Raw genomic sequence first — 25,682 nt, 5'->3', positions numbered from 1 at the left:
TAGCTTGCTTACCCAATGTATTTGTGGTGTTGTGGACAACCGTTGCTCCAAAATGAACTTAAGGCTGTAGTGGTCAGTGCGGATTAAGAAATGATATCCCCACAAGTATGGCCGCCAATGAATCACCACTTTAGCGAGTCCGATCAATTCACACTCGTACGCGGCAAGCTTCATATGTCTCTCAGCCAACTTACGACTAAAAAATGCTACCGGGTGATCATGTTGGTGTAAAACCGTGCCAATCCCACTACCTGACGCATCACACTCCACTACAAACTCCCTAGTGAAATCGGATAGTGCTAGAACCGGCGATTCGGATAGTGCCTTCTTCAAGGATTGAAAAGCTGCTTCTGCTTTGCTAGTCCAAAGAAAACCAGTTCTACGAAGTAAGCTGGTCAATGGGGCTGCAAGTATGCCATAACCGCTGATGAACTTGCGGTAGTACCCAGAGAGTCCCAAAAACCCACGAACCGCTCTTGTTGACGTTGGAGTTGGCCAATCTTGGACAGCGGTGATTTTCGCGTTATCGATTTTGATTCCCTCTGCTGTGATGACATGTCCCAAATAACCAACTTCTTTTTGTCCAAACGAGCACTTCGCATGTTTCAGCAATAACTTGTGCTCTCGTAAACGCCCAAAAACCCACCTCACATGTCTTAAATGGTCAGCCCATGAAGCACTGTAAACAAGTATATCATCAAAAAATACAAGAACAAATTTCCGAAGAACTTCCTGAAATACCGAATTCATGAGGCTTTGAAATGTCGATGGTGCATTGGAGAGTCCAAAAGGCATAACCAAAAATTCATAATGCCCATGATGTGTTCAAAATGCTCTTTTCTTGATGTCAGCGTCGAACATGCGAACTTGATGATATCCAGAAGCTAAATCAAGTTTAGTGTAATAGCAAGCTCCATATAGCTTGTCAAGAAGCTCATCGACCACCGGGATGGGGAACATGTCTTTGATCGTCACTTTATTAAGATCTCTATAATCAATGCAAAACCTCCATGAGTTATCTGCCTTTTTCACCAGCAACACTGGCGAAGAGAAGGGTGAAGTACTAGGTCTAATGACCCCGTGTCGCAGCATGTCCCGACATTGACGCTCTATTTCATCTTTTAACAAGTGTGGGTACCGGTAAGGACGCACAGCCATCAGGTTTGCTCCTTGAACAAGAAGAATCCGATGGTCACAATCTCGCTGCGTTGGCAGACTAGAGGGTTTTGCAAACAAGTCTCCGTACTCAGCTAGCAACCCTCCCAGCTCCTTTGATGACTCGCTCTTGGTCAGAAGTTTTGACAGTAGTGTAAGCTCTTCTTTCTTTCCTAAGAAGCCATTAGTCGTGAAGATCTCTTCCTCCGCCTCAAACCAGTTTTCAAGAGTTCCACTATCATTCGCAATGGCATTGACAACTACCCCTCTTTTCTTTTTGGTGACCTTCCCTTTGCCATTTCACAAGATTATTATTGTGTTCAAACTCAATGGTCCGAACTAGTCCATCCCAAACAACACATCCACGCGCATTGAGCCAACGGATTCCCAACACAACATCAAAACCGCCCAGGGGTATTGCAAAATAATCTGCCTTGAATTGGTGTCCCTGTATCTCTAAAACACATATGTTTGTGGTGTGTGTGGTGAATGGTATGATGAGATATCAATGATGAATGAATGGAGTGCAGGGTGTTTCAATTCCCCTTATGCAGTTGTAGTATAAGAGGTGTCAATCCAATCTAAGAGTTTGCAAGCAATCAGGATGTGCATAAATGTCTAAGTCAAGCCAAGTATGAAGGATGTTTGTCACTAACAACCTATTGATGAAATGTAAAATGCAGAATGTAAAAGCTACTAAGATGGATACTAAATGTAAAGAAAACAGACTAATCAAAGCTATGATGCAATAAGAACAGAAATAGAAACTATAGTAAATGCAAGTATTGAACTAATGCAAGGCAAGTAATGAACATGACACTAAGTGAATGCAACAGAAATGCAACTAGAATGAAACAGGAAGTAAGACAGGACAATTACAAAGCATAAACAAGAATTCTGGGGATGAGCTCGAGCAAGCACTCGATCGAGTGTAGATCGAGTACAGGGTCGAGCTGGACAAACGCGAGAACAGAGCAAAGACAGTAAAACAGAGCAATACAAAAGCGAATCAAACAACGATCAAACAACAGGATTTAAGCTAGGAAATAAATAAACAAGAAAGGTCTTAGGGATGGAATCATGGGTTGGACTTCATATTGTTGTTATCTAACTTGACCAACAAACCTCAACCAATATGAGCTAATCTCTAGACAATATCTCCAAGAACATGTTAATCCACTCTCATGGCAAAAACAATCAAGCTCCTATATTTCTAGACTTGTTTTCACAAAGTAAAGAACCTATACAAGCTAGCATTAAGCAATATGTCAAAAATCAAACAAGACTTCTAATCTCTTAGCAAGCCTAATGATAGTCTCTAGATCTAGCCTCATCTATGCTCCTTAGACATTGGTGTGATGTTAAGAGGCTTGAGATCAAACCCTACCCTCTTGGTTATAGGATCAGCATTAAGAATATCTACCTTAGAAGAGATCTAAAACAATCAATCTTGACCAAATCAAATAACCACAACATCCATCCAACCTAAACCATCCCTAAGAGCTAAGGAAACTACTCACAATCACACATGATGAACAATAAAGTCATAAACCCAGAAAATACCGAAACTTGCATCAATAGAAAGATAAAGCAAAGAACTACAATATTGAAGAAGGAATCAAACACGAATTCTTAATATCTTGAAAGTTATGGAACCAACAAAATCCAAGAATTCTTTGTTTTTCTCCTTCAAGGAGGTACAAGATCTAAGAAAATAAAAATGCAAAAGTAAATTCTTTCCCAAAAGGGCAAGTACTAGGTTTTTGACTATCTAAAAAGCTGGACTCTTGGTGGCTGCAGGGTACAAGGTCTTTAAATAGGAAAAGTAGTGGAAGCCTTAAAAATACTAAAAGACAAAATAGCTAGGCGGCTCGGCCAACTCGACCCGGTGCTCGGTCGAGTGACCGGTCGAGTTGGCTTTTCTTCTGCTTCTTCCACTCGGTCGAGTCTCTCTCCGCACACGATCGAGTGTCTGGTCGAGTGGACAGTCGAGTGGGACTCCGGACCTTGGTTCTTCAGCCTTAACTCTCTTGCTTTCTCCTCTTGTTTGCTTCACTTCTCTTCAGCATTGCTTCCATGCTCCTTAAGCTCCAAAATCACCTGTTTATGCATGAAAAAGATGCAAATGCAATGCAACTATACTCTAATGCAAGAACAGTCCTAAAGCTAAGCAATAATGGTTAAAATGGATAGCAAAATATGTGAATATACTAAGGGAAAACAGGGTAAAATATATGAACATCAACACCCCCAAACTTAGTCTTTGCTTGCCCTCAAGCAAATAATCAAGACATAAGAAGGAAGGTGAGGTTTAAAAGTGGGATCTCAGCTCCTAAAGCTTGCCAATAGACCAACTAGAATCAATGTCCAAGTTACTAGTACTATGATGCAAGTTGAATGAGCTGTACTTAAAGATTTTAGACAAGCCTATCACAACCTTTACTGATTTGAGCCTTAGATGTCCACATGCATTCAAATCAACCATTTCCTTTAACATTCATTAATCAAGAACATGAATCAATTCTATGCAATGCTTAAAACTCATTTGGCTTGGAGATAAAGGTTTTGAGACAATGGTGGTCTCTCTTTAGAGTGAAGCTTATCAATATCAAGGTTCTCTCATAAAAATGGATTGAGCTTTAGAAGAATGCTAAAGGTAAGAACACTTAGACACATACAAGAACAAAACCTTGTCTACCCAAAGGCACCCAAAGTATTCATCCTACCAATCTAAACCCAAATGATCCTAGTGCTACCCTTTTAACTTCTTCTCTTCTCTTTCACCCTTTTCTCTTTTGGTTTTCAAGTCTTAGGAGAGGTTTCTTATTTGATCTTTCTAGTGGGATGGGAGATTCTTACTTATTTGCTATGGTTCTCTTTTCTTCTTATTCTTAAGACATACAAGCATTTTGCTAGACTCTTCTTTTCTTTCTTTTCTTTTCTTTAACTAGAACCATCTTCAATATATATATATTTTTACTTCCCATCCTTTCACTAGAATTTTTTTTAAACACATTCTCCTCTTAAAGACTCTACTCTTTTTCTTTCTCTTTTTCCTCTTTTCTTTTCAAAACAGCCAAGTCCCAAACCCAACAAGTGAACCACCTAGTCCTATCTAGTTTGAAAATTGCAAACTAGAACTACACAAGGCTTTACTCTTGTCAGTTCAAACCTAACACTTTCTACCAAGCTCAATCCCAAAAATAGGCCTCACACACAGAAGAATAAACATGGCGTGAAAGAAGGGTTGGTTATGGGTAGGGGAAACTGATTTTAATAGTTTAATCAGCTACTTGGATCAACAAGAGTGGTAAAAAGGAGAAAGATGATTCAAATATGTATATGGTATTCATGAGTTTAAAGCAATGCACACATTGATAATTGTAAGTCAATATTAGGTTCTTATAAATAGGAAATGGCATCAAATCACAACATGCTTCAATTTAGACCAAATGCAATGCAGGAATTCAAGGTTTGGTTCAATCTTATGCTTCTAACTACTCAACTAGCATCAAAGTACTATTAACTTGGGCATTGATCCTAGTTTAGTGAATTAAGCAAGCTAACAAGGCAAAACTTATCATAGATCCCTAATGCAAATATTAAACAATCCTACATGAAACATGCTAAACAAGATCCTAAAATGCAATGCAAACTACATGAACACTCTTTTTTTTATAAAGATTTTTGCAAAAAAATTTCAAATTTTTAGGGTTTTTCTATGCCTTAGATGCTATGCAAATGCTAACATGATTATGCTACAAAATTGAAATAAGAAAACAAAACACAATGTCAAATGCTATCTCAAACCCTCCCCCAAACTTAAATCACACAGTCCTCTGTGTGAAAGAAATTTGTAAGAGGATTCAAGATCTAAAACAAAACAAAATATGAAATGCAATGGTATTTACAAGGAAGGTGATAGTGTTACCTCATGGATTGTGGAAGAAGCTGTCCACATCCTCATTCATGCTGTCAAATGTGTAGTTGAGGGCTTGTTGGTGACTTGGAGAAGGTGATTGGGACAGCTCGACGATGGCAACCGACTGGGACTCGATCGAGTACGTGCTCGAGTGGGGGGGGGTCGAGCTGGACTGTGAGTGTCCTTTTCTTCTTCTATTTAGACTCCCATGCTTCCCTGACCATGAAGACACCAAAACAAATCAAAATACTAAAAATCCTAAACAATATAGACAGAGATACCTTAGGGACTTCCTCCCTAGTGAGCTTGTTTAGAGTCACTAAGCTTGACTTCTTCTAGCTTTTCAAGCTTGAGGAGCATCCTTGAGAAGCATTGTGCACTTCTCATGAGTTTCCTTTTCTCCCAAATACTTCTTAACCCTCTGACCATTGACTGTGAACTTACTACCATCCTTGTTGAGAAGTGTGACAGCTTCAAATGGTAGGATCTCCTTTATTTCAAAAGGGCCTCCCCATCTACTTTTCAACTTCCCAGGGAATAACTTGAGTCTTGAATTGTAAAGCAAGGCTTGGTCTCCAGCCTTTAGGTCCTTGATGAGAATCTTCTTATCATGGAAGGCCTTAGTTCTTTTCTTGTAAATTTTGGAGTTTTCATAAGCTTCCAATCTGATCTCCTCAAGCTCATGTAAATCAAGGCTTCTCTTAGCTTGTGCTGTCTCCAGATCCAAGTTTAAAAGCTTGATTGCCCATAGAGCTTTGTACTCAACTTCAACTGGGAGGTGGCAAGATTTTCCATAGACAAGCTGGAATGGGGTTCTTCCTATAGGTGCTTTGAAAGCTTTTCTATAGGCCCAAAGTGTTTCATCAAGTTTACTAGACCAATCCTTTCTTGTTGCTCCTACTATTCTTGATAGAATGGCTTTGATTTGTTTGTTTGACATTTCAACTTGCCCACTTGTTTGAGGGTGATAGGCTGTAGATACAGTCCTTAACTCCATACTTCCTTAGCATCCCTTCAAAGATCTTGTTGATANAACCGACTGGGACTCGATCGAGTACGTGCTCGAGTGGGGGGGGGTCGAGCTGGACTGTGAGTGTCCTTTTCTTCTTCTATTTAGACTCCCATGCTTCCCTGACCATGAAGACACCAAAACAAATCAAAATACTAAAAATCCTAAACAATATAGACAGAGATACCTTAGGGACTTCCTCCCTAGTGAGCTTGTTTAGAGTCACTAAGCTTGACTTCTTCTAGCTTTTCAAGCTTGAGGAGCATCCTTGAGAAGCATTGTGCACTTCTCATGAGTTTCCTTTTCTCCCAAATACTTCTTAACCCTCTGACCATTGACTGTGAACTTACTACCATCCTTGTTGAGAAGTGTGACAGCTTCAAATGGTAGGATCTCCTTTATTTCAAAAGGGCCTCCCCATCTACTTTTCAACTTCCCAGGGAATAACTTGAGTCTTGAATTGTAAAGCAAGGCTTGGTCTCCAGCCTTTAGGTCCTTGATGAGAATCTTCTTATCATGGAAGGCCTTAGTTCTTTTCTTGTAAATTTTGGAGTTTTCATAAGCTTCCAATCTGATCTCCTCAAGCTCATGTAAATCAAGGCTTCTCTTAGCTTGTGCTGTCTCCAGATCCAAGTTTAAAAGCTTGATTGCCCATAGAGCTTTGTACTCAACTTCAACTGGGAGGTGGCAAGACTTTCCATAGACAAGCTGGAATGGGGTTCTTCCTATAGGTGTTTTGAAAGCTGTTCTATAGGCCCAAAGTGTTTCATCAAGTTTACTAGACCAATCCTTTCTTGTTGCTCCTACTATTCTTGATAGAATGGCTTTGATTTGTTTGTTTGACATTTCAACTTGCCCACTTGTTTGAGGGTGATAGGCTGTAGATACAGTCCTTAACTCCATACTTCCTTAGCATCCCTTCAAAGATCTTGTTGATGAAGTGTGTTCCTCCATCACTTATCACAGCCCTTGGGATTCCATACCTTGGGAAGATTATGGTCTTGAAGAGTTTAAGAACCACTTTGTGATCATTAGTGGGGCTAGCAATGGCTTCCACCCACTTGGAGACATAGTCCACTGCTACTAGTATGTAGACATTCCCATTTGAAGGTGGATTAAAAGGTCCCATGAAATCAATTCCCCACACATCAAATATCTCAACTTCAAGAATTGGATTTTGAGGCATCTCATTCCTTCTTGTGATATTCCCCATTCTTTGGCAAGCATCACACTTGGTGATGAACTTATGAGTGTCCTTGAATAATGTAGGCCACCATAAATCAGCTTGTAAGACTTTCTGGGCTGTCTTGAAGGTTGCAAAATGGCCTCCATAGGCAGAACCATGGCAATTTCCTAACACTCCTTCAACTTCATTCTCTGCTATGCACCTTCTAAACAGTCAATCTGATCCCTTCTTGTATAAGTAAGGTTCATCCCAATAGAATCCATCGATTTCCTTGAGGAGCTTCTTCTTCTTATAAGGGTCCATGTCTGCTGGGATCTCTTCACACACCTTGTAATTGACTATGTCAGCATACCAAGGTAGATCTTCAGTTTCAAGTGCCATCCACTCCTCCATATCATCCTGCTCGATCGAGTACCCGAACATACTCGGTCGAGTGCCTGCTCAAGTAGTGGGTCGAGTTGTGAGCCGAGTTGTCCCAACTAGCATCAGTTTCTCCTCAGGCACTGAATCATCGATTGGAATCTCCTCCTCTATCCTCATCCTGGACAAATGATCAGCTACTCCATTCTCTATCCCTTTTTTATCAACTATTTTCATATCAAACTCTTGGAGAAGCAAAATCCATCTCAACAACCTTGGTTTTGTGTCCTTCTTTGAGTAGATGTGCCTCAAAGCAGCATGACCAGTGTACACAATTACCTTGGATCCTACTAAATAGCTTCTGAATTTTTCAAAGGCAAATACCACTGCTATGAGCTCTTTCTCTGTTGTTGAATATATTCCTTGAGTTTCATCCAAGGTTCTACTTGCATAGTGAATCACATGCAGCCTCTTATTTTTTTTTCCGTCCTAGAACTGCTCCTACTGCAAAGTCTGAAGCATCACACATAATCTCAAATGGAAGATCCCAGTTTGGAGCTTGGACTATTGGAGCTGAAATCAAAGCAGCCTTGATCTCCTTGAAAGCCTTCAAGCAATCTTCATCAAAATTGAACTCAGTCTCCTTACAAAGCAACCTTGTCAATGGCCTAGCTATCTTTGAGAAGTCCATGATGAATCTTCTATAAAACCCAGCATGACCAAGAAAGCTTCTTATGTCCTTGAGTGTTTTTGGTGGTTGAAGTTGATCCATGACTTCAATCTTTGCTTTGTCAACTTCAATACCCTTCTCTGAAATCTTGTGTCCAAGAACTATCCCTTCTTCAACCATGAAGTGACAATGTTCCCAGTTCAAAACTAGATTTGTCTCCTCACATCTCTTTAAAACCCTGCACAGATTAGCAAGACAAGAAGAAAAGGAATCTCCATAGACAGAGAAGTCATCCATAAAAACTTCAACAACATCCTCAATAAGATAAGAGAAGATAGACATCATGCATCTTTGAAAAGTTGCTGGTGCATTACATAATCCAAGTGGCATCCTTCTATAGGCAAAAGTACCATATGGACATGTGAATGTTGTCTTCTCTTGATCATTAGGATGAATAGGAATTTGGAAAAATCCAGAGTATCCATCCAAGAAACAGTAGTGGGTGTGATTAGCTAATCTTTCCAACATTTGATCAATGAAGGGAAGAGGAAAATGATCTTTCCTAGTAGCAGAATTTAGCTTTCTATAATCAATACACATTCTATGTCTTGTTATGGTTCTAGTGGGAATTAACTCATCATGATCATTCTTTATTACAATGATTCCTCCTTTTTTAGGGACACAATGAACTGGTGAGACCCAAGTACTATCAGAAATAGGATAGATCACACCAGCTCCAAGTAATTTAAGAATCTCCTTCNCTGAAATCTTGTGTCCAAGAACTATCCCTTCTTCAACCATGAAGTGACAATGTTCCCAGTTCAAAACTAGATTTGTCTCCTCACATCTCTTTAAAACCCTGCACAGATTAGCAAGACAAGAAGAAAAGGAATCTCCATAGACAGAGAAGTCATCCATAAAAACTTCAACAACATCCTCAATAAGATAAGAGAAGATAGACATCATGCATCTTTGAAAAGTTGCTGGTGCATTACATAATCCAAGTGGCATCCTTCTATAGGCAAAAGTACCATATGGACATGTGAATGTTGTCTTCTCTTGATCATTAGGATGAATAGGAATTTGGAAAAATCCAGAGTATCCATCCAAGAAACAGTAGTGGGTGTGATTAGCTAATCTTTCCAACATTTGATCAATGAAGGGAAGAGGAAAATGATCTTTCCTAGTAGCAGAATTTAGCTTTCTATAATCAATACACATTCTATGTCTTGTTATGGTTCTAGTGGGAATTAACTCATCATGATCATTCTTTATTACAATGATTCCTCCTTTTTTAGGGACACAATGAACTGGTGAGACCCAAGTACTATCAGAAATAGGATAGATCACACCAGCTCCAAGTAATTTAAGAATCTCCTTCTTTACTACTTCCTTTAGGTTGGGGTTAAGCCTTCTTTGAGGTTCAATACTAGAGTAGGATTCATTTTCAAGGTGGATCCTATGCATGCAAAGATTAGGTGATAATCCTTTAATGTCATCCAAAGTATAACCAATAGCTTTTCTATACTTCCTTAGCTCAACAACTAGCAAATCAAGTTCTTCCTTACTCAATTTAGCATTTACTATCACAGGATAAGTAGAGTTCTCACCTAGAAAAACGTACCTTAGCCCAGATGGGAGAGGTTTTAGCTCTACTTTTGGTGCTTTTAATTCAGACCAGTCATCTGTGGAAGACTCGGCATTGCACTCGGTCGAGTGGTTTTGGTGCTCGGTCGAGTGTATGCTCGAGTATGTGGTCGAGCTAACTGAATTTGCTATTTGAACTGACCAGACTTCTTCACTTAATGCAGGTAACCCCTCAAAAACCTCTGGATGGCCTGACTCTCTACAGGAATCCAATATCTCCTCATAGGCCTTGGTTTCTTTATGGATGAACCCTTCCTCTCCACTTTTGGTCAAAGCAGTCCTAAGGTGATCTTGTTCTGCTAGTTCTTCCATCAATTCTCCTGATAATTTGTCCAACTTTTCAACCCAAAAGACTTGTCCTCCAATTGTTGGTTTCTTCATAGCCTTTACAATGTCATTTTGAGATCCTCTCCCAAGTTGAGATCAATCTTCCTTTATCTCACATCAATTATTGCTCCTGCTGTAGCTAGAAAAGGTCTCCCCAAAATCAAAGGATCTTTTGGTTCTTCATCTATTTCCAAGACTACAAAGTCTGTTGGGACTTCCACTGCTCTAACTCTAACTGGTAGATCCTCCAAAACACCATGTGGTAGTCTTATTGACCTATCAGCTAAGATCAGGGATATATTGCATGACTTATACCTTGTAAACCCTAGGCGCTTAGCAACTGATAGAGGCATTAGGCTTACTAAGGCTTTCAAATCACAAAGGCATCTGTTGAAGGTTAAAGGGCCTATAGAGCAAGGTAGAGTGAAGGAACCAGGATCTCTTAGCTTTTGAGGATTCACTTGCTTTTGGATTATGGCACTACACTCATGGCTAAGAATCACCATCCCTTGAACTTCTTTGATCCTTTCCATCACAGCATCTTTCAAAAATTTATGGTAAGGAGGAATCATCACAAAGGCATCTATTAGAGGTATCCTAAGCTCAATCTACTCTAACTTGTTTATCAAACAATGTCTTGTATTTTTCCACCATCTGCTTCTTAAATCTTCTTGGGAAAGGTAGTGGAGGCTTGTAAGGAGGAGGAATGAACCGGACTTCTTTTTCTTTAGAAGTGACTGGCTTAATTTTCTCCTGAGAAGCTGCTCGATCACGCACTCGATCGAGTGTGTGGTCGAGTGGTGGGTCGAGTTCAATGGTGTTTTCATTCTGAGTCTCTTCTTGTTGAAAACCCTCCCCTTCTTGAACACCACTGTCCTTAATGTCTGGTAATGCTCCCTGTCTTGTTGGTAGAACCTTTCCACTGCGTAGATTGATAGCATTAGCAGATTCTATAGAGTGAATAATAGCCTTGCCTTTGTTGTGGTCTTGCATTGGGGCATAAGCTAGTTGATTCTCCATAGTCACAATCCTGGAAGTCAGTGTGTCAAACTTGGCATGGAGCTCAGTGTAAATATCTGCTATCCTCCTGTTCAGCTCAACAAATCTGTTTGCTGCCTCAATCTTTCCATTGGTTTGCCCAACCAACAGTTGTTGCATCATGGATCTTAAGTCTTGTTCCTGGCCTTGGTTAGTCTGAAACCCTGGTGGGGGACACAATTGGGGCTGGAACACTTGATGCTGCTGCTTGGGTGCATAGTTGTTTTGCTGTTGAGGCTGTTGTGGTGGATAGACTTGGTCTTGTGGATTGGCCACATTGGTGCTTCTATAGGAGAGGTTGTTGTTCTTGAACCATCCTCCTTGGTTGTAGCCTTTGAATCCACCATGGTTTTGCATATAACAGAGCTCAACAAATTCTCTTTCCCCCTCTTAAACTTGAACCTCTTCTTCACCAATGAAGTGAATAAACTTTTGTTGGCTAAGGAGGATCTTGTCAAGCTTCTCATTGACCATCTTCAAATCCTTCTTGTACTTGTCCTCTTGGTCAGTGGAGGTGGACCTTATGGTTCTGTCATAGTCCTCATTGTAATTGCCATTTGACTGAGCAAGATTTTCAATCAATTCCCATCCTTCTTCCACATTCTTGTTGAGGAAGTTGCCATTTGAGGCTGTATCAAGAAGCATTCTGATCTTGGGAAGCACTCCTCTATACAAAGTACTTAGTAGGGACTCATTGCTGAAGCCATGGTGAGGACACTGAGTCTGGAATCCTTTAAACCTCTCCCAAGCTTCACAAAAGCTCTCATTTTTTCTTTGAGCAAACCCAGAAATTTCATTCCTCAATCTAGCAGTCCTTGCATTTGAGAAGAACTTTGCCAAGAAAGCCTTCTTGCAATCATCCCATGTGGTTATTGCTCCAGTTGGAAGTGTCTTCTCCAGAGGTGAGCCTTGTCTCCAAGTGAGAAGGGGAACAGCCTTAGCTTAAAGCCATCTTCACTCACTCCATTGATCTTGGTGAGACCACATATCTTATCAAACTCATCAAGGTGGTTTAGGGGATCCTCCATTGGCAACCCATAGAACTTGTTGGCTTGAATCATGGAGATCAATCCACTCTTGATCTCATAAATGTTGTTTGCTACTGTAGGAGGCACAATACCAGCTCTCTGGTTATGTGTGTTTGGTGCATCTCCAACACCAATGTTTCTTGCCCTTGGAGCTTGTTGATCTTGTTGCTCCATTAGCACTTGTTGTTCTTGTTCCTGATAGATCTTTGTTCTCTGCTGTCTTAGGTCCATTGGTGGTCTGTTGATGTGATCTAGGAGTCTCTGAAGATTGTGATGACCCTTGGACCTTGTTTGCATCAACAGGCGCGAGTACAGACTCGAACAGGTACTCGGTCGAGCACAGGCTCAAGTGGGTGGTCGAGTCGACTGGGAACTGATGTCTATTTGTATCCGGCTTCTGACTCGATCGAGTACTCGATCACTCACTCGGTCGAGTGGTGGTCGAGTTGATGGTCAAGCTGGTACCTGAAACTCAATCATAGACAAGCAGGAGAAGAAACGATATCAGTAGCGAACAAGTGGATAAACGAACTTAATCTTAGACTTCTATTGATCCTAATTGTCACAAAAACACTCTCAAATGGGCAACAACGCCAAATTGAAAAACACATACTTTTTCTAGGTTCTACTTATGCAATGAATGTATGATGACATGCAAATAGAGACATAAGTAGTGATGATCAGAATGTATAGTGGTAAGTATTCCCGCCTGTCACGCGGGTGACCCGGGTTCGATCCCCGGCAATGGCGCCAAATTGAAACACATATGTTTGTGGTGTGTGTGGTGAATGGTATGATGAGATATGAATGATGAATGAATGGAGTGCAGAGTGTTTCAATTCCCCTTATGAAGTTGTAGTATAAGATGTGTCAATCCAATCTGAGAGTTTGCAAGCAATCAGGATGTGCATAAATGTCTAAGTCAAGCCAAGTATGAAGGATGTTTGTCACTAACAACCTATTGATGAAATGTAAAATGCAGAATGTAAAAGCTACTAAAATGGATGCTAAATGTAAAGAAAACAGACTAATCAAAGCTATGATGCAATAAGAACAGAAATAGAAACTATAGTAAATGCAAGTATTGAACTAATGCAAGGCAAGTATTGAACTAATGCAAGGCAAGTAATGAACAGGACACTAAGTAAATGCAACAGAAATGCAACTAGAATGAAACAGGAAGTAAGACAGGACAACTACAAAGCATAAACAAGAATTATGGGGATGAGCTCGAGCAAGCACTCGATCGAGTGTAGATCGAGTACAGGGTCGAGCTGGACAAACGCGAGAACATAGCAAAGACAGTAAAACAGAGCAATACAAAAGCGAATCAAACAACGATCAAAGAACATGATTTAAGCTAGGAAATCAATAAAGAGGGAAGGTCTTAGGGATGGAATCATGGGTTGGACTTCATATTGTGGTTATCTAACTTGACCAACAAACCTCAACCAATATGAGCTAATCTCTAGACAATATCTCCAAGAACATGTTAATCCACTCTCATGGCAAAAACAATCAAGCTCATATATTTCTAGACTTGTTCTCACAAAGTAAAGAACCTATACAAGCTAGCATTAAGCAATATGTCAAAAATCAAACAAGACTTCTAATCTCTTAGCAAGCCTAATGATAGTCTCTAGATCTAGCCTTATCTATGCTCCTTAGACATTGGTGTGATGCTAAGAGACTTGAGATCAAACCCTACCCTCTCGGTTATAGGATCAGCATTAAGAATATCTACCTTAGAAGAGATCTAAAACAATCAATCTTGACCAAATCAAATAACCACAACATCCATCCAACCTAAACCATCCCTAAGAGCTAAGGAAACTACTCACAATCACACATGATGAACAATAAAGTCATAAACCCAGAAAATACCGAAACTTGCATCAATAGAAAGATAAAGCAAAGATCTACAATATTGAAGAAGGAATCAAACACGAATTCTTAATATCTTGAAAGTTATGGAACCAACAAAATCCAAGAATTCTTTGTTTTTCTCCTTCAAGGAGGTACAAGATCTAAGAAAATAAAAATGCAAAAGTAAATTCTTTCCCAAAAGGGCAAATACTAGGTTTTTGACTATCTAAAAAGCTGGACTCTTGGTGGCTGCAGGGTACAAGGTCTTTAAATAGGAAAAGGAGTGGAAGCCCTAAAAATACTAAAAGACAAAATAGCTAGGCGGCTCGGCCAACTCGACCCGGTGCTCGGTCGAGTGACCGGTCGAGTTGGCTTTTCTTCTGCTCCTTCCACTCGGCCGAGTCCCTCTCCGCACACGGTCGAGTGTCTGGTCGAGTGGGCAGTCGAGTGGGACTCCGGACCTTGGTTCTTCAGCCTTAACTCTCTTGCTTTCTCCTCTTGTTTGCTTCACTTCTCTTCAGCATTGCTTCCATGCTCCTTAAGCTCCAAAATCACCTGTTTATGCATGAAAAAGATACAAATGCAATGCAACTATACTCTAATGCAAGAACAGTCCTAAAGCTAAGCAATAATGGTTAAAATGGATAGCAAAAGATGCAAAATATGTGAATATACTAAGGGAAAACAGGGTAAAATATATGAACATCAATCTCCATTGCAAGGCCCTTGCAAAACCCATCAACTTGACACCTTCCACCATCAGCTAAGGAGACTGATCGTTCGGGACGTCGAAGTATTGGAATTCCCAAATCTTCGGCCACACTACTTTTAATAAAGTTATGTGTGCTACCCATGTCGAATAATGTCCAACCAGATCCATTGGCAATTTTAGCATTCACTTGAAATGTGCTCCCTGTTTCCTCGCCTTTCATAGCGTGAAGAGAGACCTCCATCTCCTCCTCCCCAGACTCATCACCTGAATCTTCGTCATCGTCTATCATCTTGATATGGAACAAAATTGGATGACATTTGTGTCCCGAAGTAAACACTTCGTCACAATTAAAACAAAGTCCTTTTTCTCTTCTTTATGCCATCTCCGAGCTGGTTAATTTTTTGTAAATTTTCTTTTTCGGTAGTTGTCCTTGTCCTTCTTGGTTTGGAACCAGCGTCTCTCCCTCTTTAGCCCCAGCAAATCCACGAGCTCCTGTAGTAGGTCGAGTTGTTGGTGTCACAAAACGTGATGGAGGAGCCAGATGTCCGCCAAACGTACGTGTCCGTCTATCCCCTTCAATCTTATACTCATTGTCCCTTGCATATTCCATAGCTTCAAAGATTGTTTCGGGGCGGAGATACTCGACCTCTTTCTGCAAACTGTCCGTTAATCCCGCACAGAACTGCCAAAGCTGTTGATCTCCAGTCAAACGTGTTTGTCGTCCCAAGCATACCTCGAACTGGTTGCAGTATTCATCTACTGTTCCTATATGTCGAAGGTTACATAATTCTCTCACTGGGTTGACAGAATCTGCCTTGCCAAACCTACTCTTGCAGACACATTTGAACTCGGCCCACCCAATACGATATAAAACGAGTGCGTAAATTTTGATGCCAATGGTAGGCTTGACCGGTTAGCACAAAGCTTGCTTGTCTGACTTTAGCATTGTCGTTGAAAATTCTCTGATCTTCAAAGTAATCTTCACATTTTTGTAATCATTCCACGGCATTAGTGGTACCATCGTATGGAGGAAATTCAATTTTGGAAGGTACTACCGTGAAACCAGCTGACCCCGACTTGTCTCCCATACCTTTCCTAAACTCAGATTGATCACTAGGAAGGAAATCAGAACCAACACCTTCAGCTCTTTCTCCAATCTCTCGTACCTTCCAGTCACCACCTCCATCAGTTCGTCGGTGCCCTTGCTCTCTTCCCACAGAACCTCGTGCCCAAGGTCCCCCTGAGTAAGAGGGTTGATGTCCATAGGTTGCGTTCATCTTAGAGGCTGACCCTATACCCTCTTTTTTTTCATCTTGCGTGGTGGTAAACTGGTCTTCCACCACGTTTTTCTTGCTGGGTTGAACAACCACACCTTCACGACCCTCTTCTGTTTTTGTTTGGTTCTTGCTGGGTTGAACAACCACACTTTCACGACCCTCCTCTGTTTTCTTGTGGACTGTATTTGCCCTTGTGGACTGTATTTGCCATGGCAAGGGTGTGCTCACGTAACTCTTCTTGATTTGCCACTGTCGATGCTATCGCCGCTTGTTGTATCGTGACTGTCCTTTGGATAGATCCCGCTTCATGTCTCTTACCTCTTGTGTCAAATCCCCCAATGCTTTCACGACCTGCGCAACTTGAGCAGCTAAAGCTTCGTTATCTCCCATGGTTTCGTTTGGCTCTGATACCAGATTGTTATGAGCCAAAGCCTTAGCCTTAGCTCTAGTAGTAGCACCCGTAGTTTATAGCTCAAGAACAAAAGAGAACAAAGAGATTGAAAGATTAACTTCCTTTAACCCAAGTCTCTTGCTTAGAGAATTAGGTTAACTGTTTGGAAGATGATTTCTTATTGATCTTTAGATCTCCTTATATAGAGCTCTTACAACCGACTTATGCTAAATAGAAAAGTAAAAATACCAAAACCTTAATCTAATCATAAAAGGAAGTATTAATAACCGACTAACAAGAAGCTTTGGGCTTCCTCCTATGATACGTAATACCATATCTCGTATCAGACTGGAGAACTCTCTTAAGCCAAAGTAGATTCATCTACGACCATATGAAAAACAGTCAAAAATACTCATCCTTCCTTCACTCAAGAGACTCTTCTCAGATATGGATATTAGAGAACTTCGATCAATCTCCTTTATACTTCAAACTGTGTGATTTTGGTGAACACATCCGAGGTATGTCAGCCTGTGATGGATTAATTTTGTTCTACACTGATTCTCACAAAATTGCAATCTGGAAATTGCAACTTACAAGTATGTGGATGGATAGCCGATAGAGAGCATATGTCCATCTATGACTGCTACTGCCTTGGACGCACAAGAGATATGATATACAAGGTTTTAAGATTCAATCTCTTTGGTTGCTATTATGATGATGATTGTGTGGATTATACACTTGAAGCAGCAATATGTAATGTCCATGGCTGAAACTTGGACTCTGTATAGGGATAGGTTTGCCGTGCTATCACTGCAAGGAAATTCTTTTTGGTTGGCTCGCTAAATTTGAAAGCAATGAAGTCTTTGTGCAGTCAATTAACTTTTCAACGTACAGAATCGTTTATACCAGTTAGACTTCCTTTTGTAGCAAGGCTATTGGATGCGACTACAACAGCTTTATCGTGTTTCTAGGGAGATAGAATCTCTCTCCTTTATCAAAGACACAGAGAACTTACTGAGCTATGGGTTACTAACAAAGTCAGAGATGAAGTTCCAGTTTCAGCTTGGAAAAACTTTTTATCATCACAAGTGATCATCCTCTCATTCATCATGCTCCAAACTATTTCGTCAACCTGTTATGAGCCAAAGCCTTAGCCCTAGTAGTCACCCTGTAGTTTATGCTTAGAACAAAGAGAACAAAAGAGATTTCAAAAGCTTAACTTCCTTTTAACCCTTGTTTAGAGAATTAGGTTAAGTGTTTGGAAGATTCATTATTGATGTTTTAGGGACCTATTTATAGATCCCTTTACAACCGACTTAACATCTTAACTTTTAACTAAAAGTAAAAATTCCAAAACCAATTTCTAAATAGAAAAGGAAACATAATAATTAAAAGAACTAGAAGCTTCTCAATCCTTCCTCTTTATCCTATGATACGTAATGCCAAAGCGTGTATCACAACCTAAACAATATCACAATCTTTTGTGAAGAGGTAACAGCAGGTGATGTTGCTTAGATCAAATTGATGAAACTCTCACAAACTGGGTTGGAGCAAACATATGTACAGAGGTATAACCATTCAAAGAGTTGTGCCCCTTCAAATAGTTGTGTTTACTTTCACAGTTTGGTTCCCGTACCAGGTGAGTTATAAATTTCAACAAAAAGATCCAAGTTATTGATTGATTGTGATGTTCCATTGTCATGCTAATGTTGTGTTATTTTAGGATTTTAAAAGATGGGAAAGACAACCTGAAGAATGACACCATGAGATGTCCAAGACAAAGGTAGAGAAACACCAAACTTAGTATGTTTACAAGTTTTAAAGGACACACACCAAATTAACTTAGTACGTTTACAAGTTTTAAAGGACACTAATGCCTTGATGTTATAAAATGTCTAGAGGCATGAAAGGTCTGATAGAAAGCATCATATAAAAAGCTCTCCATAATTAGATCTTAAAGCTCAAAACTGAATCCACTCAAGGATTTAGAAGTGTACGTAATTTCAGTGTCTAACAAAAAAAAAATTCAAAAGAAAGATTCCTACATTGATCTTCAGTGAATGATAATCTGACCAAAATCTAATTAACATAACCGATTCCAACTTAAAAAAAAAACAAATTATAAGAAAATGATTTACATGTAATTACCACATGTGTTGCATCGAACACGTACTGGAAGCATAAATCGAATCTTCTTCTGCTGATTTTTCGGTTTCTGGAGGCGAGGTATCTTCTTCGGATTGAAATCTGGCGAATAATACTTGTTTGGGTAACTTCAGAGCACACATTCGATTAAACAAAAAAGGCAAATCAGGCAATAACAAAAGAAGGAGATCGCAAGACTATGAGAAACACACACGAAGAAGAAGAAGAAGAACAGTCCAACAAAGAAGGAGATCTCTCTTTGCTCTTTCTCTATTTCTCTCTTGTAATTTTTGTTGGACCTTAATTTATTTAAGCTTAGTGGGCTTAATAAAATTGGATTGTGTGAATGAGAAATTAGGCCTTAATGGTTTGGCCTTGCTTAAGATGGAGCTCCAAGAGAAGTGGGTCAGATTGGATAGAGTCAAAACTCTGTTTCACGATCCGTGAGACTCGGTCTCTTTGTTTTCGTGATCAAGTGGAGAGTTATGGAGAGTTGGATTTCCTTGAGAGATCGTCGCTTCTTCACGTCGTCCACCTCCTAGATTTGCGATGGACTTGGTAAAGTTGTGGAGAATCAATTTCAAACCCAAGTCATCCAAGTCCTCTATATATACTCGTTGAGTTCTTCTCTTGAAAAACAGCGAATTGACGATATCAAAGTCGCTTGTTCTCACACACAGCAAAAGCACAAAACATCCAGCAATCTCTCACAAAGTAAGTTTCGAGAGTATCGTAGAAGTGAAGTTCGTATAGAGCTGGTGTTTGAGTGATTAGCAAACCCGGTTGTGTATGGTTGTATCCTGGGACTCTTGTAACCATTAATCTCGTCGCACTGCGGGGGTTTCAAAGAGTTAAGGAAAGAGATTTTGGTCTCGCCTCCATTCTTCCTTTAACGTTTGTGTTGTTATCTCTTATTCAATACCTCTTACGTAGTGTGGCAAATTTCTAGCTCCTACATTCTTAACTCTTTGAATTCTGTTGTTGTTCTATAAACATCTAACAGATTGATTTGAGATTTCATAAACGTTTAAGGAGAAGTTGTGTGTATATTCACAAGTTTTTACCACAGTTGCGATTGGGTAAAAAAAAACGTAACGAGAGCTTGAGAGCCTCGGACCTGTTCTGTTCTTTTGTGAAAGGAAAAACAGAGTATGATGCAATTGGTTTAGATTTCTTGTTTGAAAAAACCTGCTGCTTGCATATTGTTTATTTGCTGTTAAGAATTGCGATTCTAAAAGCTATTTTGAAACCAATTGTTGTGTTATTCAAAACCTGCAGTTTGCATTGAGTTGCGATTCATAAACTGCAGAATTTTTTGTTTGGATTTATTTGCAAATTAAAATCTCATAATCGACATAGTATCTTGGTTTTTAAGTTTCTGCAAATTGAAAGCTTAGAGATTTATTATTTCTTGCCTTGAGAGGTTAAAAAGAACTGCAACTTGGTTTTGTTTCAGTTATTTTTTGGAAAAATAGAGAACATTAATCAAGGATGAAACCGAGTTGTGCAATAATAATAAACTATATTAAGTGGTTTGACTACGTGCTTAGCACACAAGCTTGTTATTTATTTATTCTGCAACTTAAAATAGTTAAACGTGAACAAGTTGGTTTTGCGAAACCTATGTTCTTGTTTCTCTTGTGTTTAATTGCAATTTTTTAAGGAATCGAGTGTTGTTGATTTATTCACTTGATTATCAGAGTCAGTTCACGACTTGATATATTGTTCTGAACAAAGCTTTGTGTTTGTGTTTCAGACATGTCCAGTGAAGACTTGAACGTGTCCAACATTGCTGAGGTCACGGAGACCACCACCAATGGGACTGGGAATGACATCCAGTTTGGTACGCTCCCTCCGGTGAAAGTAGCAGTCCCTGAACCTATACCAGCTGCAGTCTCAGATCAGTTTCAAAGGGTGCAGATTCCAGCTGTAAATTCGGCTGGTCTACTTCCGGACAAGTTTGATGGAACATCGTTCAAAATGTGGCAAAAGAAGATGTTCTTCTATCTTACCACACTGAAACTAAGTAAGTACACTAATGAGGAGAAGCCCATTCTCTCGGAGGATAACACGAATCCACATGCGTTAGCAAGCGTACAGGCTTGGATACAAGGTGACTTCCTGTGCAAGGGTTACATCCAGAGTCGTCTCAATGATCAGTTGTACAACGTTTGTGTTGTTATCTCTTATTCATTACGTAGTGTGGCAAATTTCTAGCTCCTACAATTTCTTGTTTAGATGGTCTTTAAACGTTTTGGCTTAGGGGACGAAAACCTCCTTATATAGTCAAAGATGAGCTTCTCTGTTTCCTTTTGCACTTGAAATTGTTCTTTTCTCTTGTTTCCTTTTGGTTTGCAAGCCGACTAATAGAAAAGGCAAAAGAAATAAAACGTTTATTTTTGTAATTATCATCATCTTATACAGATTTTTTCCTAACAACCATCCCCTATATATTAAAAGATAAACATTTTGGAGAAAAGCTGACGTGTCGTCGCCAGAGAGCTCCGTAGCCAATTTATTGTTCACCCTTAGTATTCTATAAAATTACATAAAACTGCCACTGTTATATATATATATATATATTTATATATCTTTTGTCAACTGCTACTGATATAAATAAATATTCAATTTATTTATATACACATTATTTTGCTCCTATAAATTAGTAAATATTATTCAAAAATTGATAAATATTATCCCTTACATATATTCAAAATTAAATTAATTTTATTATGTATTGCAATATAATAATATAGCTATATTATAAGATGTAAAAAATATATATATATATATATATTTAAAATCATATCTTCAAAAATATAAATAATGTTACTTTTTTAATAACTTTATGAAGCTCTAATGGTGAAATAATCGAAGATCTTTAAATATATAGAGGATTTACATTAAATTGTCATTAGTATAACTAAGGAATATTTCATTTAATAATTGAAGGAAATCTATACTATTAATTGGGGAATACACTTAAGGGTTAAAAAAAATCATACAAATATTTATGCTGCCAAAAGAACCCAATTTACATATTAAGAAGAACATTAAACAACAGATTTATTATACTTTAGGAAATCGTTCAAATTAGTTACATAATAATCATGTTATGAGAATTTTGTGTGGATATATTCATGTATGGAAAAATACAGGACGAGAATTTGGGAACAAGAATTCAAGCAGAACATATGCCGGATATACTATTTACTCATGTGAATTATGAGGAATAAGTTTTTTCAGGTAAAAAAAAATGTTGAAATCAGACATATTAGCCGGGTTTGATCGCTTGACAATTATATTTAGGTCATCTGGAAATTCTATGATATGCAACGGGATGGGTATAGACAAGTAGACATGAACACGGGTACAATTATGGTTTAATAACTATTGGTTATGGTTAAATTCAAAACAAGACGAGTATCTCATTAGTAACAACATTTAGTGGTCCCATATATTTAACAAGATGGTTTCAGTTAAATTCAATTTTAATATATTTAGCATGACGTATACAGAACAAGACGAGTATCTCATTCTAAAATATATATACATCTAGGTTAAATACGTGAAATAAATGAAACTGAAACCGAAACCAAATTTGATTTAATATCCTTAAACAAACAGTTGGAAATGTTTGGATTACATTTAGAATAATATACACATAATATCACTCACGTATCTAAATCTTAATTTTTTTTTTATATAGATCATTTATGCAAGTCTGAGTAGAGGTTTATATGAAAATTTTCTAACTTTTTTAAAAAATATGCAAAAATAACTCCGCACGTACGTGCGGGTCCGAACCTAGTATATTAAAAGAGAAGCATTCTCACACAAAATGCTGATGTGTCGGACTTACAGAGCTCCAGACATTATTTTCTTTATTTGTCATTAGTTTTTAATAATATTTACATCAATTTTTCAAAAATATAATTAACACCTAAATTTAAATTCTTATATTCTCTTTCTAACTTAATTATACAGTATGCTTTAATTACATTTTCATAAAATCTTTAAAATGAATTTTAAGAACTCTTTGTTCATATGATATTAACCCATGTTAATATTATAATAATTCTCACAGGTTAAATTTTAATTATTATACAAAATTTTTATGTATTTTTTTTAAAACACACATATATATATATATATACTACACAATCGAATTTTAGATTTCAATTACCAATAAATATTATAAATTTTGAAAATAAAAATTACAATAAAAACATTTAATAATTGTTTTATACCGCACCGTTGTTAGCTAGTATATGATTATATGTAGAAATTAAGAAATTTAGCTGTTCTCTTTTGATATATCTCGATATTTGAATAATTTTTAAAGGTTAAGGCCTTATTAGGGAACGTCCTTCTTATATATAGCCGCCGTCCGCCGAAGAGGAGCTTTTACGTTTCCCTTTTACATGTCTAGCTGACTAGCTAGATTGGTTTTCAAAAGTTGATTACTACTACTTGTTTCTTTTATCTCTCGTAGAAATTGATAAATGTGCAATATTGAAAATACCAAGATCATCATAACACATGTATGTCTGTGAAATGAATAAATGTTTCAAACAAGTATAGACATGTAATGCAATTTGTATAGTTTCTCAAAATACAGAAAAGAATTGAATAGATTGATTGCTACTATTTAGTTGGAAAGAAGAAAAAAGATTGATTGCTAGCATAGTATTTATTTAAATTTCCAATATATATATATATATGTAGTTGTGTTTTCATATCCTTTTTAATAAAAGGGAATTACAGAACATTGTTTTGGTAGACTTTATAATTTTAATAAATGGTTAAAAATAGGTTATACATAGGTTATAGATTAATCCATATATTAATTGGTTACAAGTTGATAGTTCATATATTAATGGTAACAAATAAAACGTTAATTGTAACCGAAAATCTTATACGGGATATTCCAAATTGATAGTTCATGGATATTCCAAACTTTATTTTAGAAAGATCACGTTGTTTCCAAAGATCTACAATCACAATATTACCAATTTATTTTCCTGAGATTTTATTGATAGACCACAACATTAACCAAGTTATCAAATGAGATAAAAAAAATATACTCTCAATCATAAAAAAAAGTACACAATTTTTTTTATAATAAAACGGAAGTACACAATTTTTTTTGTAGAATATATAATTTTTATAAATTAGTTACAAAATAGATAATATATTAAATATTGGTTGGTTACAAAAAGTTATAGATGAAATCCGTAGGCTATATGAAATTACAAATACACTTAAGAATATCTCAAAGAATCCTCTTAAAGATAATATTCCTATGATTACTACAATTTTCAAAAAAATCTTGATTATTACATATATTGTTACACCATATATAGTGTTAGGCATAAAAATATACTGTTAGGCGTAAAAAGAAACAAAATCTTAACAATTAATCACACATAATCGTGATTTCCGAGATTTTATTGTGGATTTCAAAATAAAATCTGACCTAACACCCTTCCAAGCTTTTAATATAAATCAATGTCTTTAGAACTGGACCGGAAAGTGAACCGGAAGTCTTTCGGGTCACTGGGTCAACAAATCGGACCGATTGAATTACGGATCAATTAGTTTATTAGTTTGATTACATTTTATGAATATAACATCTAATTTTCTATAAATATATGAACAAAACATACATAGTTAAATACTAAACAACTAAAATTAAACTTTTAAATGATTAGATAAAATAACTATCTGATTATTTTATAAATAAAAACATTTATTTTTAATTTGGTTTGAGTTTAAAGTGTGACCAAAATCAAATATTTTAATTTGAGACCGACAATCCGGTCCGACCTGCCGGTTCAACTACCGGTTCACGGATTTTTATTTGTTAGGTTTTTTGCGGGTCTTATTTGTTAGGTTTTTAGAGGTTACCCGGACCAGAATACCTATCGGGTTTTGGTTGGATCGAACCGACCGGTCGGTCCGGTCCTGGTTAATAAACATTAATAAATCATTCAGATCTCCATTCACCAAAATACATCTCTCATATTCATACAAAAAATAATAATAATAATAATAATAATAAGAATCGTTTCTCAATTTAAAATACTAAACCGTCTTATAAATTATATTTTATTTTGAAATTATAATACAGATAAAAGAAATTTCAACCCGTGCTCTAGTACGGTCCAAATCTAGTATGGGTTGAAATTTGAAAACAGCAAAAGCAAAACATTAAATAGCTTTGATTTTCTACCCTGATAATGTCTATATATACACACCTGGTACTATAGCGTTTGATCAAAGAGAGAAAACAACATCTTTGATTAAAAGTCTGTTTAAGAGAAGGACAGTATAACATAACATCATCACATGACGACTAATTTGTTATTTCGGTTTTGCTCTTTTTGTCTGAAGAAGTGTTGAAAGACGGAATCGTTTTAGTTAAAATCCCGATTTTTAACAGATGTAACAAACATTACAAAACATCTCTCTTTCTCTGAGGAATTAATCTGAGTTTTTGTTTGTTGTTAACTGTTAATTTTAATTACAAAAAATCACCTATGTATGTTTGATTTTTTTTGTTTCTTCTGAATGGGGGTAACAAACACAAAACACTGTAGACTATATTAATTATTATTATAGTTCTTAAAAATACAAAAAATCAACAAATTCTTCTTGAGAATTTTTTTCTAATTTTAATCTTTTGTGTTGTGTGTATGTGAGATCTTTACTACTACTATCTCATCATCAAAGTTGCTTCCTTTTTCACGGTCTTCTTCTAATCAACAAGTTTTGGGAATGGGCCTCTTCTCCTTCTTAGTTTCCCTTTTTCCGATAAAATTCGTCTTCTTCTTTTCTGGGTTTCGTCGATTTCACATCTAAGAGTTCGAAATTAGGGTTTTTTTTTTTTTTTTTTTTTTTTTTTATTTTTTTTTTTGAAAAACATGTGAATTTCATTAGATGAAGG

At 37.5% G+C, this 25,682-nt stretch overlaps 1 protein-coding gene and 1 long non-coding RNA gene across 2 annotated transcripts; one reads left to right on the top strand and one right to left on the bottom strand.

Moving 5' to 3' along the window:
- Positions 5,421-6,074, bottom strand: LOC104715201. The gene is made up of 2 exons (XM_019229919.1): positions 6,070-6,074; positions 5,421-5,919 (listed from the first exon to the last, which is right to left on the bottom strand). Exons 1-2 carry the CDS (start codon positions 6,072-6,074, stop codon positions 5,421-5,423), a joined length of 504 nt encoding a protein of 167 aa, XP_019085464.1.
- Positions 14,849-21,050, top strand: LOC104710856. The gene is made up of 3 exons (XR_755103.2): positions 14,849-18,227; positions 18,312-19,447; positions 20,490-21,050. It is a non-coding gene; the product is annotated as an uncharacterized LOC104710856 (long non-coding RNA).

This window comes from Camelina sativa, chromosome 9, assembly GCF_000633955.1.
Source record: "Camelina sativa cultivar DH55 chromosome 9, Cs, whole genome shotgun sequence".
NCBI classification, from domain to species: domain Eukaryota; kingdom Viridiplantae; phylum Streptophyta; class Magnoliopsida; order Brassicales; family Brassicaceae; genus Camelina; species Camelina sativa.
This window is presented reverse-complemented; position numbering and strand designations above follow the sequence as displayed.